Source organism: Phyllostomus discolor, chromosome X, assembly GCF_004126475.2.
Source record: "Phyllostomus discolor isolate MPI-MPIP mPhyDis1 chromosome X, mPhyDis1.pri.v3, whole genome shotgun sequence".
Lineage (NCBI taxonomy): Eukaryota > Metazoa > Chordata > Mammalia > Chiroptera > Phyllostomidae > Phyllostomus > Phyllostomus discolor.
The window spans coordinates 39,684,227-39,701,133 of record NC_050198.1 but is presented as its reverse complement, the minus strand read 5'-3'; the positions used below and the strand labels follow the sequence as shown (position 1 = coordinate 39,701,133).

At 44.4% G+C, this 16,907-nt stretch overlaps 1 protein-coding gene and 1 pseudogene across 1 annotated transcript; one reads left to right on the top strand and one right to left on the bottom strand.

The window, feature by feature from the left end:
- Positions 1-306: 306 nt before the first annotated feature.
- LOC118498458 (synaptonemal complex protein 3-like) lies at positions 307-14,251 on the top strand. The gene is made up of 9 exons (XM_036016560.1): positions 307-381; positions 4,118-4,293; positions 4,765-4,834; positions 5,497-5,531; positions 6,909-7,026; positions 8,130-8,229; positions 10,218-10,316; positions 13,587-13,691; positions 13,806-14,251. Exons 1-9 carry the CDS (start codon positions 362-364, stop codon positions 13,857-13,859), a joined length of 777 nt encoding a protein of 258 aa, XP_035872453.1. The 5' UTR covers positions 307-361; the 3' UTR covers positions 13,860-14,251.
- On the bottom strand, positions 11,414-11,927 carry LOC114504529 (annotated as a pseudogene).
- Positions 14,252-16,907: the final 2,656 nt, after the last annotated feature.

Here is a 16,907-nt window from a genome sequence, read left to right as displayed (position 1 = left end):
CACAGAACGCTCAGAGGAAGGGCTATTCCTCTGCAAGGAGAAGGTGGTGGGCGGCAAGGACACCAGGAGGTAGACTGACTAGGAATTGGTAAATTCTCCTTCACCAGGAAGGTGGAGGCTTGAGCAGTTGTTTCACACTCCCGTATCCTTTTGCGACTTGCCAGGAAAAAGACCTGTGACAGGTCCTTGGATGGAGGCACAAGAAGTCCCCAAGCCTGGCTCCAGCAGCTCGAGGTCAGACCTTCCGGGTGCGTGGGTCGGCGGAGGCCCCGCCTCCCGCATGCGCACTGTGCCAGCCAATCAGTGACACTCCCACACAGGCTACCCGCCATCCAAAAGCGCTGAGAGAACCTTCGTGGAGATGGCGGAGGGGTGGTCACGGTATGCGTGGGGAGAGGAACGGAGAGACAGAGGGACCTCGTGCGTGGGTTGGGGGACTCACGGAGGGACTCCCAGGAAGGACGGGCGAGTGGGGAGACGGGCCTGTCGACGCCGCGCAGCCATCTGGTTCTCTTCAGACTCGAGGGAAAAAGGGAATGGGGGAGAGACGTGGCGGGGGAGGGGGGGCGGGGGGGGCGCGGGCGACGACCGCTACCTGTGAGGTAGTATTTCCGAGCGGGGCTCGGCATAGGTCGGAGGCCGAGCCCTGGTGATGGGTCTCAATTGTGAGACGATGTTCTCCCAGGTGCCAGAAGCAAGGGACCAGGGCTATGAGGCTAAATTTGAGGTGATGTTCCCGCGGGGGGCCTGGGCCGGGCCCGGGGTGGGATGGGGCTTGTTCTTGGGACGCCAGAAGCTTGGGCCGTGGGGTGGGGGCTAATTTCCCGGGGGCTGTTCCTGGGGATAGCAGAGGGCTGGCCTCTGGGGGGCTTGTTCCATGGACCACGGCATTTAGGGCAACCTCTTGGGGCCTGTTCCCGGAGAAGCCGGAGGTTGGGGCTGGGAAGATGCGGCTAACCTGTGGGTGGTGTTCCTGGGGACACCAGAAGTCTGGACAGGGGAGATGAGGCAAAATCTGGGGGACTTCTTCCTGGGAGGCCCGAGTCCTGGGCTGGGGCGGTGAGGCAAACTTTTGGGGGGCCTTTTCCCTGGGTCGCAGGAGGCCTGGACCTGCGCAATGTGGCTAACCTCTGGAGGTTTGTTCCGGGGATGCCAGAGGCCTGGGCTGGGGTGATGAGGGTAATCTCCAGGGGGCTGTTCCCAGGCACACCAGCTTCCTGAGCCATGGCGATGAGGCCAATCCCAGGGTGGAGGGGGGGCCCATTCCGGGTGATGCTGGAGGCCTGGACCGCGTTGATGAGTCTAACCCTTTGGGGGATATTTCCTTTGGGGGAGGCCAGAGGCATGGGCTGGGTCAAAGAGGCAAACCTCTGGGGTCTTGTTCCAGGGGAAGCAGGAGTCCTGGGTTGCGTGATGAGGCTAACCTCTGGGGGGCTGTTTCTGGGGATGCCAGAGACCTGGTCTAGAGCAATGAGGATACCCTCTGGGGATCTTATTTTGGGGGACATTAGAGGCCTGGGCCGGGACAATGGGGCTAACCCCTGGTGGGTTGTTTCCAGCGATGCCAGAGGCCTGGGCCAGGGTGATGGTAACCTCTGGTGGTTGGTCCCAGGGAAGCCAGAGGTCTGGTCCAGGGCGGTGAAGCTAACTTCTTGGAGGCTTGTTCCGTGGACGCCAAAGGCCTGGTCTTGGGTGATGAGTCTAACCTGTGGGAGGCTTGTTCCCAAAACTCCATAGTCCTGGGCCGGGACAATGAGGCTGACCTCTGGGGGACTTATACTGGGGACACCACAGACTAGGGCCAGGGCGATGAGACTAACTGGTGGGAGGCTTGTTCCTTGGGACGCAAGAGGCCTGGACTGTCGTGATGAGGCTGATCTCGAGGGGGGTGGGGGGGGGGGAGGGTCTGTTCCTGGGAATGCCTGGAGGATGAGGGAGCTTGTTCCCGGGGCGCCTGACGCCTGACTTTGAGGAATGAGGATAAATTCTGGAGGGCTCTTCCTGTGAATGCCAGAGCCCTTGGCCAGGGCAGTGGGGCTAAACTCTGGGGGCTATTCCCGGGAATGCCAGAGGTCTGGTCAGGGTGATGAGGCTAAGTTCCTGGGGGCTTGTTCTGGGGATGCCAAAGGCCTAGTCTGGGGTGATGAGGTTAGCTTGTATTTTGTTTGTTCCGGAAGCACCAAAGGCCTGATCTGGGGTGATGAGTCTAACCTATGGGGGGCCCGTTCCTGAGACTCCATAGGCCTGGGCCAGGACCATGGTAACGTCTCAGGGGACTGTTCCCGGGGATGCCAGAGTTCTGGTCCGAGGCGATGAGGCTAAATACTGGGGGTGGGGGACTTTTTCCAGGGATCCTTGAGGCCTGGGCCGGGGTGATGAGGCTAAACTCTGGGGGGCTGTTTCTGAGGATGCCAGAGGCCTGGTAAGGGTTATGAGGCTAAACTCTGGGGGGCTCTTCCAAGGCATAGTAGAGGCCTGTACAGGGGCAGCGTGGCTAACCTCTGGGGGACTGTTCCCAGTGACACCAGGGGCCTGAGTTGGGACGATGTGGCTAATCTCTGGGGCACTTGTACCATGGACGCCATAGGCCTGGGCCAGGGCATTGAGGCTAATCTCTGAGTTCTGTTCTGGGGCATGGCAGAGTTCTGGCCCAGGGGATGAGGCTAACGTCAGGTGGACTTGTTCCTGGGTCACCAGAGGCTAGGCCCGGGGATGATGAGGCTAACCTCTGGTGGGCTTGTTCCAGGGGGCTCAAGCAGCCTGAGACACGATGATGAGACTAACCCCAGGGAGCTTGTTTCAGGGGACACCAGAGGTCTGAACCAGGGCGATGAGGGTAACCTCTGGTGGGCTTGTTCCTGGGATGCCAGAGGCGTGGGCTGGGGAAATGAGGTTAACTTCTGGGCGCATTATTAGGGGGAAGCCAATAGTCTGGGCCTGGGTGATGAGGCTAATCTCTGGAGGGCTGTTCTGGGGCACGTCAGAGTCCTGAGTCAGGGCTATGAGGCTAACATCTGGGGGACTTGTTCCTGGGATGCCAGAGGCCAGGGCAGGGGTGATGAGGTTAGCATCTGGGAGGCTGTTCCTGGGGAACCCAGAGCCCTGGGCAGGGGTAATGAGGCTAACCTCTGAGGGTCTCATTCTGGGGACACAAAAGGATGGGCTGAGGTGATGAGGCTGAGGTCTGGGGGTGGTTCAGGAGATAGCAGAGGCCTGGGCCGGGGCAATGAAGCTAAACTCTGGGGGGCTTGTTCCTGGGACACAGAGGTCGGGGCTACAGCAATAAGGTTAAGCTCTGGGGGGTTGTTCGTGGGCATGGCAGATGCCTGGGCACGGGCGATGAGGTTACCCTCTGGGGGCCTTGTTTCGGGGACCCCTGTGGCCAGAACTGGGACAATGAGGCTAAGTTCTCAGGGTCTTCTTCCAGGGGACGCCAGAGGTCTGGGCTGTGGCAAGGAGGCTAACCTCTGAAGTGATGTTCTCTCAGGGACCAGAATCCACAGGTCAGAAACCAGGTGCTGGGTGATAGGTGATGTTGCCGAGGGTCTCCTGTGGCTGGCAGGGTGGAGCAGAAGGACAGATCCCTGAGGGCAGGGTCGGCAGGACAAGGAGAAGGTGTGAGGATCTCCAGGTCCTGGGAGGGTCCCAGCGTGTGCACAGGGGCCGTGGGAATCCAAATCCGTCCCTCAGGGCCCTCTGCCTGGCAGGATAGTTGTGTCCTCGGAGGTGGTCCTAGGGTTCAGAAGGTGGGCTTTCCATGACAAGTGACTGCCCCAGGACAGGTGTAGAAAGGCTTATTCTCTGTCCATGGGGAGGGACAATTTCGTTGCGCCCAGGGCCAAGCCCCTCGACCAGCACTTTGCCCCGTGAGGACCGAGGGGTAGAGATGGCCGCTGTCCCGGCATAGGGGAAGAGTCTGGCAGAGGGGGCTGACGTCAGATGTCCCAGGGCACATGCCAGCCCTCCCCATCACAGCCCTGGGTGGGGAGGGTCGGGTGTCCCCACCTGCTCTGTTCCCTCCTGGTCGGACAAGAGGCACACTGACACGCGCACACTCTGGTCTGCGCGGAGGTCTCTTGCTCGGCATCGTGCACTGACTGTGTCCTTGTTCCTTTAGAGTGCGTTGTCGTGCACCAGGTGCAGGAGAGGTGTCACTGTCAGAAGATGCTGGGATGGTACCATCTGGGAGGAGGAGCCTGAAGAGAGAGTTGAAAGCCCTGTTGGAGGATCAGGCTAGGGCAACCTATGACTCTGGGAGACAAGGAAGAAGAGAGTCGGCGGAGGTTCCCAAAGGTACCGTCTCTCTGAAGCCTTTGCAGATACTGCGCAGGGAGGGGGGCTGGGAATGTGTCCCCCAGGTCCCTGCTTCTGAGTCCTTGACGTTGTAATCAGTAAAACCCACGTGTGTGGGAGGCAGTTTTACATCCTGCAGGTTGCCCACTTGAACCTCATACCGCCAAGCGGGATGACAGAAGCTGACACAGCAGCTCCTCCTGTCCAAAACAGCTGATGTGCGCTACAGGGTTGGCTCTGACATTAACCCTGAAAGGCTTGCAACAGTGTTTTCATAGCATGGTCCTGGTCCCTGACCTATTTCCATCTAACTTGCACACTCACTGTTGCTTTCATAGGCCTGCCTTAAAAACTTTTGGTGGCAAAAAAACCTAAAATGCTCCACAGTGAAGAGATTTCTCCGTGAACAATTTACCCAAAGAAATTACTAAATTGATTTAATGATTTTCCCCATTTTCTGTTTCGATGCAGAAAGCAGTCAAGTAATTGACAATGATGGAGAAGACAGTCTTGATCCAGGATTCTTTGGGAGAGGAATGGGGTAATGTGTTTACAGACATTTTTGCTCGCCCCATAGAAAAACCAAGGTCTGCTCAGGTAACAAGAATTGTATGTGAAACACTTGGCCTGGCATTTTGGAGACTTTTAAACAGAGTAATTCGGTGTGTTTTGTATAACAAGATCTAACAGTGTCCATCTAAGAGGGTCCTTTGAGTTGGGCGCTATGTTATGAATGTATCAAGAATTAGCCTTTATAGCAGTTCCCTCCGGAGGAGATAAAAGGCTGTCTTTGAGACCCTTTTTATGCATTTTGGTAAATAGAAACTTTTGCTCCTTGGGTCTTTCGGCACCCTAACAAAAGCTTACACAGCGATAGAATTTAGAACTGGGGTACCGGTAATGGAAAGTTTGCCCAGCGCAAAAAAGGAAGCAAATAACCTTGTTGCTCATACTGTCTTGAACAAGCAGGAAAAATAATTTCAACATTACGTGTTAATAAATATATATGTTTAATGCAGGAGACTTGAAAAAGGTTCTTCGTTCAAAGAGAAAACAATTCGTAACAGAAATCAGTGCTGCCCTCAAAGTCATTAACTAGAAAATTGGGGATGCCGAAAAAGAAAAAAAATTGCATTTTTATCTCCAAAACAAGCATGGCATTTTAGGTACCCATCACTAAAACTTAATGTAATCTCTTTACAGGAATGAATTACGGAGTATGCTGGAAAGATTTCAAGGTATGATAAGAGGAGATAGTGTAATGAAAGTAAATTGTTTCAAATCGTATACCATTTACAATGGGAAATGTTAGTCAGTGGTCCGCGAGACTGTCATTTAATGCCTTGTTCTTAGGTACAATAAGTATTTAGTGTGATTTGGCTTCATGGATTTCCTTAGTTTCCCTTTTTATTGTGGATGTGGAGAGAATCGTGCTATGCTACCAGTGGTGAGGTAAGAGTGATGCTTTTATGTTTTACATGGGTACATTTGATGAGCTGTGTGATTTTGGAAGAATTTGTGTGAAATAATTTCTATTCCACTTGGTGTGGCACAGTAAGTGATATACCATGCAGAAGTTTAAGTTGAAGCCTGTAGAACAGGTCTTTATTGTTCTATTTACATGAATAAACCCTGAAGTGGACACATTTGCTAGCATGCTAGCGACGTATGATCAGAACCATAAACATAAAAGTTTTAAATTGTTCTGTCAGATATCAGTTATGTCAACTGGCTTACAGGACAAGACTCTTAATGAAGAGTCCGAATTAATTTTTGAGTCCTCTATGTGGATCTTTCCTGCAAGCAGGTATTTTTTTTTTTTAAATCTTTGCTCTATTTGGTGGTGCCGAGGTGCTTGTTTGGTGAGCTGTCTCATAAATTGATAGTTATACATGGTAATCTGAGTGTATAAATTACTTGTGTAATCTTGTAGCTCCTTTCCGATTACTGAAAACAATTATTGATGGTAGATCCATAACATAAAATCATGTGCGTATGAAAGCATTATTTCAGGTCTTAAAAATTTTACACAATGGAGCACTTTTTTTTTTTATGAAAACTACATGAAACCTTCATGCAGATGTTTAGAATGTGTTCTTGGATAACTTACTGATTTCCTCAAACTAGGCATGGTCCTCCCCTTTAAGTCAAATATATTTAAAAGCTTCTCTGAATACCTTTAAAAATAATTTTCTCAGATTTAAAAATTATTTTGATCTCTTCTGGAGACTTTTTAAATGGAGTAATTTTGTGCATTTTATATAACAAGATCTAACAGTGTCCATCTAAGAGGGCCCTTTGAGTTGGGCGCTATGTTATGAATGTATCAAGAATTAGCCTTTATAGCAGTTCCCTCCGGAGGAGATAAAAGGCTGTCTTTGAGACCCTTTTTATGCATTTTGGTAAATAGAAACTTTTGCTCCTTGGGTCTTTCGGCACCCTAACAAAAGCTTACACAGCGATAGAATTTAGAACTGGGGTACCGGTAATGGAAAGTTTGCCCAGCGCAAAAAAGGAAGCAAATAATCTTGTTGCTCATACTGTCTTGAACAAGCAGGAAAAATAATTTCAACATTACGTGTTAATAAATAAATAAATATATATGTTTAATGCAGGAGACTTGAAAAAGGTTCTTCGTTCAAAGAGAAAACAGTTCGTAACAGAAACCAATGCTGCCCTCAGAGCCATTAACCAGAAAATTGGGAATGCTGTGAAAAAACAGCAAGAGCAAAGGTAAGGATGTTGGTTTTTCAGAGGCAGAACCTTTGTATCACTTCTTGGTATTCGTGGGTACAAATTGCTTAATAATACTATTGTTTTTATTCTATTGTTTTTATTCATTGCAGTCTCTGTTGAAAAATATATTTGGCTCGATTTTTTCTCAAAGCAAAAAAGAAATCCATTATTCCTATAGACACACACACCTTAATTGAATTTGAGATGTATCATCTAGAGGTCAATAAAGATGACCTTTTTCCCACCCTGACTGGTGTGGCTCTGTTGGTTGGGTGTCCTCCCCCAAACCAAAAGGTCGCCAGTTGGATTCCTGGTCAGGGCACGTGCCTGGGTTGCGGGTCCGGTCCGGTCGGGGCATGTACAAGAGGCAACCAATCAATATTTCTCTCCCTCTCTTTCTCCCTCCCTTCCCTTCTCTCTAAAAAATAAATAAATAGATTTTTCCCCCCAAAAGATGACCTTTTTCCCCTTTCACATTACAATCATGTCTTTTTGCTATTAAAGAAAAAAAAATATATATATATAGTCATTCCAGGAATGTGCTAACTGCATAAAAGATAAATGTATCACGCTATTTAACTATGTTCACTGAAGGGAAAAAAAATAATCATATATAGCAAATAATTCACCTGAGATGGGTTTATTCTCCACGTGTACAAAAATCTTTATTGTGCCAAAGTGGGTAAAAAAGTGAAATGTTCCAGTTTGGAAGTGTTATATGACAAATGAATATAACATCTGCAATGAGTCTATTTATCATAGCACAACCTATCTGTTATTTAGTAAGACAAAACTGTCCAAACCCCTTGTAGATAACAGTGCAGTTTCCTGGAAAACTTATAAGACAAATAAATCTTCCTTCATTTTCAAGAGCAAAGGCATGTGAGATAGCTTCCCTCTTAGCCAGTTAGGGACAGATAGTCTTCGAAGGGCAGTAAATCATGCATTTCATTTTCCTGTTTCCCATCAGAAGATTCCGGCTCCTCTTACTCCCTTCTCCCTGTATGGTATAATTTTTGTCAAATCACCTTTGTTTTGAATGCATTTACTTCTTTTTTAGCGATATGAAGTATGACAGTGCTCATTATTATGTTTTACAGGCTGAAGTTTTATCATGGATATTACGAGCAGTTTCTGACTTTGTTTTGGGAGTGGAATAGAGATGTGCAGAAAACCAAGAAAGAAGAAGAAAAACTGATTGTCGGTATCAGGCTTAGCTTTATAATTAGCTTGTTGTAAGCAAGTCTCAAGCAGCAGTAGAGAGCCTGGCCATGTCTTAGACCCGTAGACTTGAGCCAGGGTCCTGTTCCCATTGCTGGCTATGTGGTTGGGCCCTGATCACAGAAAATCAGAGCAGTGCAGGCATCCACCATGCCCTCAAAAGGCCTTGGTCTTTATTTCCTCTCTTGGTTGAGATTCTTGCAGTTCCAAGTAACAGAAATTTGCCAAAGTGCAAGAGATAAATGCCTTGTGTTATTTCAAGAAGGCAAGGTGAGTTCAGCTCCAGGTATATCTGGATGTGTCTGGGAAAAGGTTGCTCGGGCAGTGTCATGTGGGCTCTGTCTCCAGCTCCTTTCAGGCTCTCCCCATGGGGTCAGAATCTCGACTTCCAATCCTAGATTCACCAGCAGGTTACTGGCCCCAGTGGACTGACACGATCTTTGGCAAGAAAGTCCTCCAGAGGAGTATCACTCACCCAGTTTGGATCGTTTGCTCATTCCTGAACCAGTCACTGTGGTCGGGGCATGGGTCGCTCTTAATGGGCTCACCTGATCACACTGAGGAGGAAGGATAGTGGAGGAAGTGTTGCTTTTTGAGGGCAGAGGACAAGAAGTGGAAATGTTTCCTAGGAGGGGGCCAGTGAATGGACTTGGGAAATATCATCGCCAAGCCTCATTATGGGCCCAACTTGGGCTAGTGTCATCATGATTCGAGTCCATCCTGAGACTAGCGTGCAGTGCTGGGGCAGAGCAGCTGGAGGGTTGAATTTTTCAGGGTGGGGTTTATACACGCACATGGACAGAGTGAGAAGGGGACAAGGAATACATGCAAGGGTGTAGGTTTATGGTCGACCATGGAATTTAGCCGGGAAGGAGGAAAGTGAAGACATAGGATGCAATAGGAGGCACTGAAAAGAGTTGGATTCAATCGGTGTTAGTTCTTGATAAGTACAGAGCTGTAGTGGGAAAGGGAATGAGCAAGAAACATAGGGAAGTAGAGGGTGAATGTTGGAGGAAATAGCGAAAAAGCATATAGTATAGAGCGGTCAAGACCCTGGGCCGTGGAACCATAATAATGTTTGGGATCCAATTCTGATTGGCTGACTAATTAGTGACTAGCTGTGGCGCCACGGGCAGATTACGTATCTTCGTGTCTCAGTGTCCTCGTCTATGAAGGGGCATAATAAGAGTCCCTACATCATAGGTTTGTTTTGAGGATAAATGAGGTCCTATATATAATAAGTTCATTTAAATTTTTTCCGGACATGACCTGACACACAGTTCCTATGTAAGGCTGCTCTCCTTCACACTATGTAGGTATTACAGTTGTTGGGGATGACAGAGTCTAGGGTACAGACATGTCAGTGAATGGCCAAACTAGGGAAGAAGACAAAATTGTTTCTGGAGATTAGGTCAAAGAACTCAAAGTTCTGCGTTATTGGAAGAGTCATCTGTGTGGATGTTGAATGACCAATAATTATTATATGCTTTGAATATTGTTAGGAAAGAATTTTTTCCACCTAAATTCTAAGTGAGACCGTTGCATAGTTTTCACTTAGTTTTGCTGAAGAGTTGATTGTAAGGGCCATAAGAGGACTTTGAAGCTACCAGGAATTATTGTATTTAATAACTATGTATAATTATTTAATAACTATACATAACTATGTATAATTATTTAATAACTATGTATGTCCTTACCAGGACATGACTATGTCCTGGTAAGACGTGTGTTTTGAATATGGGTAAGGAGGGAAATTTTCTTCTCGAGGACTGATGTATACTATTATTGTGTTTTTTGTATTTTACTGGTGAGCACAAATGTCTGGACTGTGTTAGAAAAGGTAACACAGAATCTGTTGAAAGTGCTGACTTAAAAGAACAATCCTTTTAACTGAATGCAGAATTATGTTTTGCTAGCTATTACATTAACCACATTTTACCTCAGCTTTTTTTCTTTTCCACTTGCAGATTTTGTTCCACAAGCAACGAGATCTTTTTCAAAAAGCTAGGACTGTTCAGAGCCAGAGACTGAGAAAAATTAAAAACGTATATGACCAGTTCTTAAAGGTCTGTTGGATTTGGTAACACAATACATTCTCATAAAACATAATGTCTGTTTTTAAGTAGCAGTTAAATTGTTTCGTAATTTATGGGAACAAAATTTTGGTTATGCATTTTAAATTCTTAGCTATTTTCCATTTGGATTTACTGTTCTCGGTTTAACGTGAGTGCTAACTTTATTTTTCTCTGTAGGATTTATTAAGAGGTTTGTGATATTATTAAACAAGAAGTGATAAAATGGGAATATTGCCTAGAAATAGAGACACTGTGATTTCAGGTGATGCTTTAATCATAATTTTGTATTCAGTGGTCATTTCTTCAGGAGATTAGCGATGGCTATATTGTGGATCATAAAAAGTCTATGATTAGGTTCCAATGCCTTTCACTTCTGTTGCCTCACCGGTCTATGTAAAATAGGAAGTAGCAATTGTAATGACTGAATACCTCTTTTATTTTCAAGTACACTATATGAGTGTCTTATGGCAGATTTGCTGTTAGAATTCCTATCGTGACTAAGAATGGCTTTACATGCAAACTTCCAATCACAGGAGAAGGCCTGGATGCATGACAGTATGAAAAAGCCGCAGGAGGGCAAAGAGTTTAGGAATTGAGAATCATTTACTGTCTCATTCTCACAGGAGCAGATTGTCCTCATGACATTATCCTCTGCTTTATACAGATACGTAGTTATTTAGAATCCTGGATATACCCCCTTCTTTTTTGGATGGGATGTTCTTTATATTAAACTTGTTCACATACATGTTACTATGTCAGTCTTCTAAACTACTTGAGATGGTTTAAGTAAAGTGGTAAGGGGTTTTAAAATAAATATTCTCTTAGTGCTTTAGAAGTATATCTGTGAAACAGCTATCTTGCAAGTATTTCCAGGTAGACAACACGTTGCTCTAATGTTCCCTGGGAACCAGTTATTAATTGGTGTGAAGATTGGATAGAGTGCTAAGGGAGACTTCTTCTACAGATTATCACTAAGTGTCAGCACTCGGAGGTGGAACTTTAGTGTTGTCTCTGACTCTTCCAGAGTCCCTCATCCTTCCTATCCAGTTACTACTAGGCCCTGAAATCTTTACCTCTGTGATTGTACCTTTTTTTTTTTTTACTGATTTAATAAAGTTTTATTTTTCAAAATGTATAGCCAGTGGGACCTGTTGTTCACGCATCTTCACCAACAGCTGGGGCATCTGCACCTTCGCTATTTCTGGTGTAAATTCCTTGAGCTCTGTGCTCTGAAACTAGCTGAGTAAGTCCTTCACCAAGGAGCCCGTGAAGGGCTGCCCTGGCCATGGAACTGTGGAGCTTCAGTTGCTCAGAGACAACAAGCTGGGGTGATAAGCTTTTAGTTGGGAAGTTCCTTCCAGAGTTTGTCACATGTAACAATAACCTAGACTAGGCCAAACAAAACTAGGTTATTGAGCTTGTCCTGAACTTTGGCTTCAGGCCGCTTCTTTTTGGCCTGGCCCCCAGATTTGTTCACTGAGTCTTTGTCTTTCTTGGCCAACTTTCCAGTATCTTTCTTCTTCTTGTCATCCTTACGCAGCATAGCGAAACTCAAGGAGTGGCTGCTGTCACTGCTGCCTGAGGAGATGTCGCTGCAATTGTACTTTAATTTCTTTCTTTAAATTCCCACTGCTGCTGCCCGAGTTCAGGACCTCATCATTCCTGGCTTGTACTGTTAAATTCCTACCTTGATTTCTGTCTTCTCCAGTCCATTCTTCGCAGTTCTGCAACGTCATCCTCCAAAACGTATGTCTTCCATCCTGAAAACCCGTCATTAGCTTCCCATTTTAAATTCTCAGGTATTCATCATCTGCCCCATAACAAGACTCCCTTTGTAATTTCATACTTACATTCTTTCTTTTCTCCCACCCCTCCGGATTAGATGTTTTCTCTGAAATAACTCACCATTACTTCCCTTGCTTATACTCCTCCCCAAGAATGTTTTTTTTTTTATCCTCACCCGAGGAGATTATTTTTTTCATTGCTTTAGAAGAGAGAGGAAGGGGGAGATGGAGAGAAAGACAGAGGATGAGAAGGAAACATCGATGTGAGAGAGAGTAAGAGAATATCCATTGGTTGCGTTCTTGTAGGTGCCTTGAATGAGGATCAAACCCACAACCTGGGTATGTGCCCTGACTGAGAATCAAATCCACGACCCTTTGGTCTACGGGACAATGCTCCAACCAACTGAGCCATGCCGGCCAGGGCTTCCCTCGAACACTTTTAATTCCTTCTTTCCTTTACTTCCTGAAATCTCATTCTCATGCCAACTATATAATAATCAATCTTGTTTTTCACTACATAGTCACAGTAAGATGTGGTTGCCTTAATTGTTACTTAAACACAATTTTAATTTTTGGTGTTATTTTTATTATTTTTATTTACGTGTTTTTTATGCTCACTGGAATAAGGAAGAGATAGTGTATTCCTTTAAGTTCCCCCACAGCACTTAACAGAGTACTTTTTGTATAGGATGCACTAGATGACTATTTGTTAAATGAAGAGGAAAGATTTAGAAGATGTTTCTTTTTCATAACTTTCAGAGGTGCTATTACAGATCGTTTTATTCTCTCCAATGGAACCGTGTTATATTGATTATCAGCCACTTAGGAGAACATTGTTACCTAGTGTTTAGAAAGCTTATTAGGAACTTTTCAAATTAGGGTATTTCATGATGTGGGACTATCAGTCTTTGTCTCGTTGTTTTTTCTTTTTTCTTTTTTCTTTTTTTTTTGCCTTTCATTGCCCCACTTTGACTTTAACTGTTCATTATCCCATTGTTTCCAATAAAATGCACTACCATTGCACTTCTCCAATGGTAACTATGAAATTAAAAAAAAAATTAAGTGGCTATTTTGATCTACATGCATTTGTTATAGTATTTTTATTTGGAATAAATAATGAGCATCCTGTGAATATTAAGAGTTGTTAGTTGCCCTGGCTGGTGTGGCTCAGTGGACCGAGCGCCGGCCTGCAAACCAAAAGATCGCTGGTTGGATTCCCGGTCAGGGTACGTGCCTGGGTTGTGGGCCAGGCTACCGGTTGGGGGTGTGCGAGAGGCAACCTATCGATGTATCTCTGGCACATCTCCCTCTCTTTCTCCCTCCCTCCCCCTCTCTCTAAATAAATAAATTAATCAACTCACTCTTCAAATCTAAAAACAAACAAACAAGAGTTGTTTGTTTTGAGATTTAATTGCACATGTTTAGAATGTGAGATGAAAAGTGGTGGTTCATACCTGAACTTGGCCTTTTGTTTTAGGATGTGCAGTCCTTTGAGGAGAATCAGAGCTGTCTTGCTACCAATGAAGGAAAAGAATTTAGACAAGAAATGGCCAAATTGCGAAGGAAAATCGTGGCGGATGTTGTAAGTAGTGTGTACTTCATATTAAGAACTGAGGAGGGATGTGAGCATTGGGGGATTTTGTTTGCTGGAATGTATACAACAGTTGCCTAAATAATATTTCCTTTCCTGAAACAGCAACGGCAAGAACTGGCAAATATTCGAAAGTCTCTTCAATGCCTGCTATTATGAAGAAAGAACTTGAACCAAAGTTATGTGATATGAGTATAACATTAGCTACATTGCAGTGGTTTACACATTTCTAGTTGAAATCAGTACATCTTGTTTACCATCAGCTTGTCCGTTAAGTGCGAGAACATTTTTCTGTTAATGAATCCTAAACAGTTATGTGGGTAGCAGCAATTCCACAGTTATGTGTATCAAGCTTTCAACCCTCTGGTAGCAATGGAGACTTTTTCTCCCTAACACTGTCAACTAACCTTTAGCATTAAGTCGATTTAATTTTAGGTTTTGGCCCCAGCAAGTCTGTATCAATAATCCCCAAAGGTGGAAAGCACAAGTATGGAATGTTGCATTGTTCTTCCTCATGGGAAAAAAGAATAAAGAATACAAAATCTTCTTTATACGTGTATCCTTTTGTTTTCTCACTAGGTTACAGAGCCCATTAAAATAAGACTTCAGAAGAAAATCTATGCTAGTGCCTTATAAAAGTTACTAACAACAACTTGACTTTGCATTCTCGAATGAATTAAAATGGCTGACAGCATTAATACAACTGAAAAAGGCATAACTATCAGTGCTGACACATGAGTTTGTGAATCTGTCATTTCCCCAAAGACATCAACATGTCATTTAAATACTGTTGTTTTACTATTAAATGACCCCTCCCCTTAGCATTGATTAAAAATGTTTCATTAACATATACATACACTTAACTTCTTATTGTTTAAATATTTCAACACCTACCTCTATAGATAAATTAACCACAAAATTATTTCAAGTTTGAGTTTCGGTGAGTATATGGGTATTTATTTCATTGTATGTTCATCTAGAAGCTTGATTAATTCTTACACTTTTTGTAGTGGGCACATTTTTTTGTGTAAGACAACATTTAAAATCTTCATTTGGAAACGTGATTTAATGAATATGAAATTCAGAATATATTTGGAATTAGTTAGCTTTACTCTTATTGCTAGTTACTGAAAATATGTTTGATGTTTTATTTTAACTGCTTAGAGGCCAATCCATACTCCACCATTTACAGGCAGGGTGGTGATTAAAACAAAATCAACGAGTTTGAAAATGTGTTTGCGTGTGTGTTTTCTGAATGTGGGAAGGGAGGAGGGAGAAAATGGAGGAAGCAGCTGTGTGAGGATGGATGGAGGTGGGAGGGTCCTGCAAGATTGAGGGTCAGATGAGGAGGTCCACAGTTAGCCAGACGTTGGGGAAAAGGACTGGGCCAGGACTGCGTACTAAAGACAAACCTCCCCAACAATGTGCCATGTCTTCTCGTGAGCCGCCTTTCTTCAAAAGCACCCGGCGACACTTCAACCAGGTACCAAGCTGGTACAGGGACTCCTCCCATCATCTTTCCTTTGAGAGCCTGCCTGAAACAAATATATTAAAAAGAAAGAGGAAAAAATTAAAGTAAATCCCATTTACTGGGAAAACGTTATTTTAACAACTGAGGAGAGCGGCAGCACATTTCATATTCCCATATATTAGCGATGCAGAGGTCATTTTTGCAATGTATGTATCCTGTATTTTTAAATGCCTTTTCACTATCAGCTTTATGCAAATCCGAATGCAAGAAAGATGTCCAGGCTGTGTTTCTTTGACATGTTTTATATATTTTTAAAAACTGCATATCAGTTCTCCCTTCCCTTTTCTCTTTCGTTGATTTGTTGAAGACACTAGGTCATTGTGTCACTGAATTTCAGAAATCCTGGATCTGGCAGATCACACCCCTGCTGTGTTTCTTAACACATTCTTGTTGCTGGTGTTGACTCTGGGCTGATAGAGCCTGAGGCTTCACCAATTCAGGCTTGACTTGGCGGCAATAACATGTCATAGGTGCTGCTTCATACTTCTTATTGCATCCATAGTCCATCAGGAGACACGGATGTCTCTGTGTCTTTTTCATTGTGCTGTGAAGACTGAGCAGCTGTTTCAGGTGTTATTAGCCTTCCACACTCATTACAAATGAAGAGGGAGTGCAGGAAGATGTAGGATTAGTAATGCTGATAACACAACAGATGTAACCCAGGTCTTGTCCCAGGAGAGTCATAGTGCATGTTCACCAGACAGATCAGTCTTCACATAATAGTTTTAGCCGCCAGTGAGGGTTGTTGCCTGGATTCATTAATTCATTAGGTGTTGCAAATGGTGATTTTTCTACTTTTACATTTTTCTACATTTATTGCTTGGAATTCTTCCATAAAGAATAGCCGTGGACTACTTCGTTTTCCTGAAATGTGGTTTAGACACAAAACTTAGAATCAATGCTTTATTCTTTCCTTTTCAGGGTGCTCGGTTGCTGACCCATTTTCAGTCACTTACAGTGACCAAGGACCCTTTTGCGATTTTTTTTTTTTTTAGTATTTAGTATACTCTTTTTTTTTTTTAAGATTTTATTTATTTCTTTTTAGAGAGGGAAGGGAGGGAGATAGAGAGAGTATACTCAAGGGTGTTACTGCATTGGCAATTCAAATCCTTGTGCTCATTATCCCATTAATATTCATTGTGCTACATTTGTGAGCCCTTTCACACTGCTCTCTTGAGTCCATAACTTCAACATATAGCCTAGCTTTGGGGTACTACAAGATGTTCCAGACACATCTTTGCCATATTGCACCCCAGATCTGGAACCATCTATTTCTCCAAGGGGCTCTGGTTTGTTTTAGAGCCCATAATGTGGCCACTAGGGATACTTATCACAACTGATATGTTCCTTGCTTCAAGGCCTTTGCAGTGGACAGAGCTGGAATACACACTTTTCTGAGACTCATTACCGATATTTGAGTTCATACTCGAGTTTATGCTGCTATTTCATGAGGTCCTGCTATTTCCATTCAAACTTAAGACCGATGAACTCATTCCTGTCTATTTTCTTTTATACTAGACACCGTGGTTTAAGGCATTCACATATTTACTTATTCCCTGCTCTTTCTCACTATATTTATGCGTGTATATAATATTTCAAAACAACAATTGGAATAGTATTAGCAGCAATATGATTGCCTAATATGTAAGATGCACTGTGGACAACGGTGTCCGCTC

Bases quoted from the DNA above. Each gene is read 5' to 3' on its own strand.
- LOC118498458 (XM_036016560.1), top strand. From the start codon at position 362: ATGGCGGAGGGGTGGTCACG. The intron at 4,294-4,764 runs GTACCGTCTCTC...GTTTCGATGCAG, and splicing joins GTCGGCGGAGGTTCCCAAAG to AAAGCAGTCAAGTAATTGAC. The intron at 5,532-6,908 runs GTATGATAAGAG...TGTTTAATGCAG, and splicing joins TATGCTGGAAAGATTTCAAG to GAGACTTGAAAAAGGTTCTT.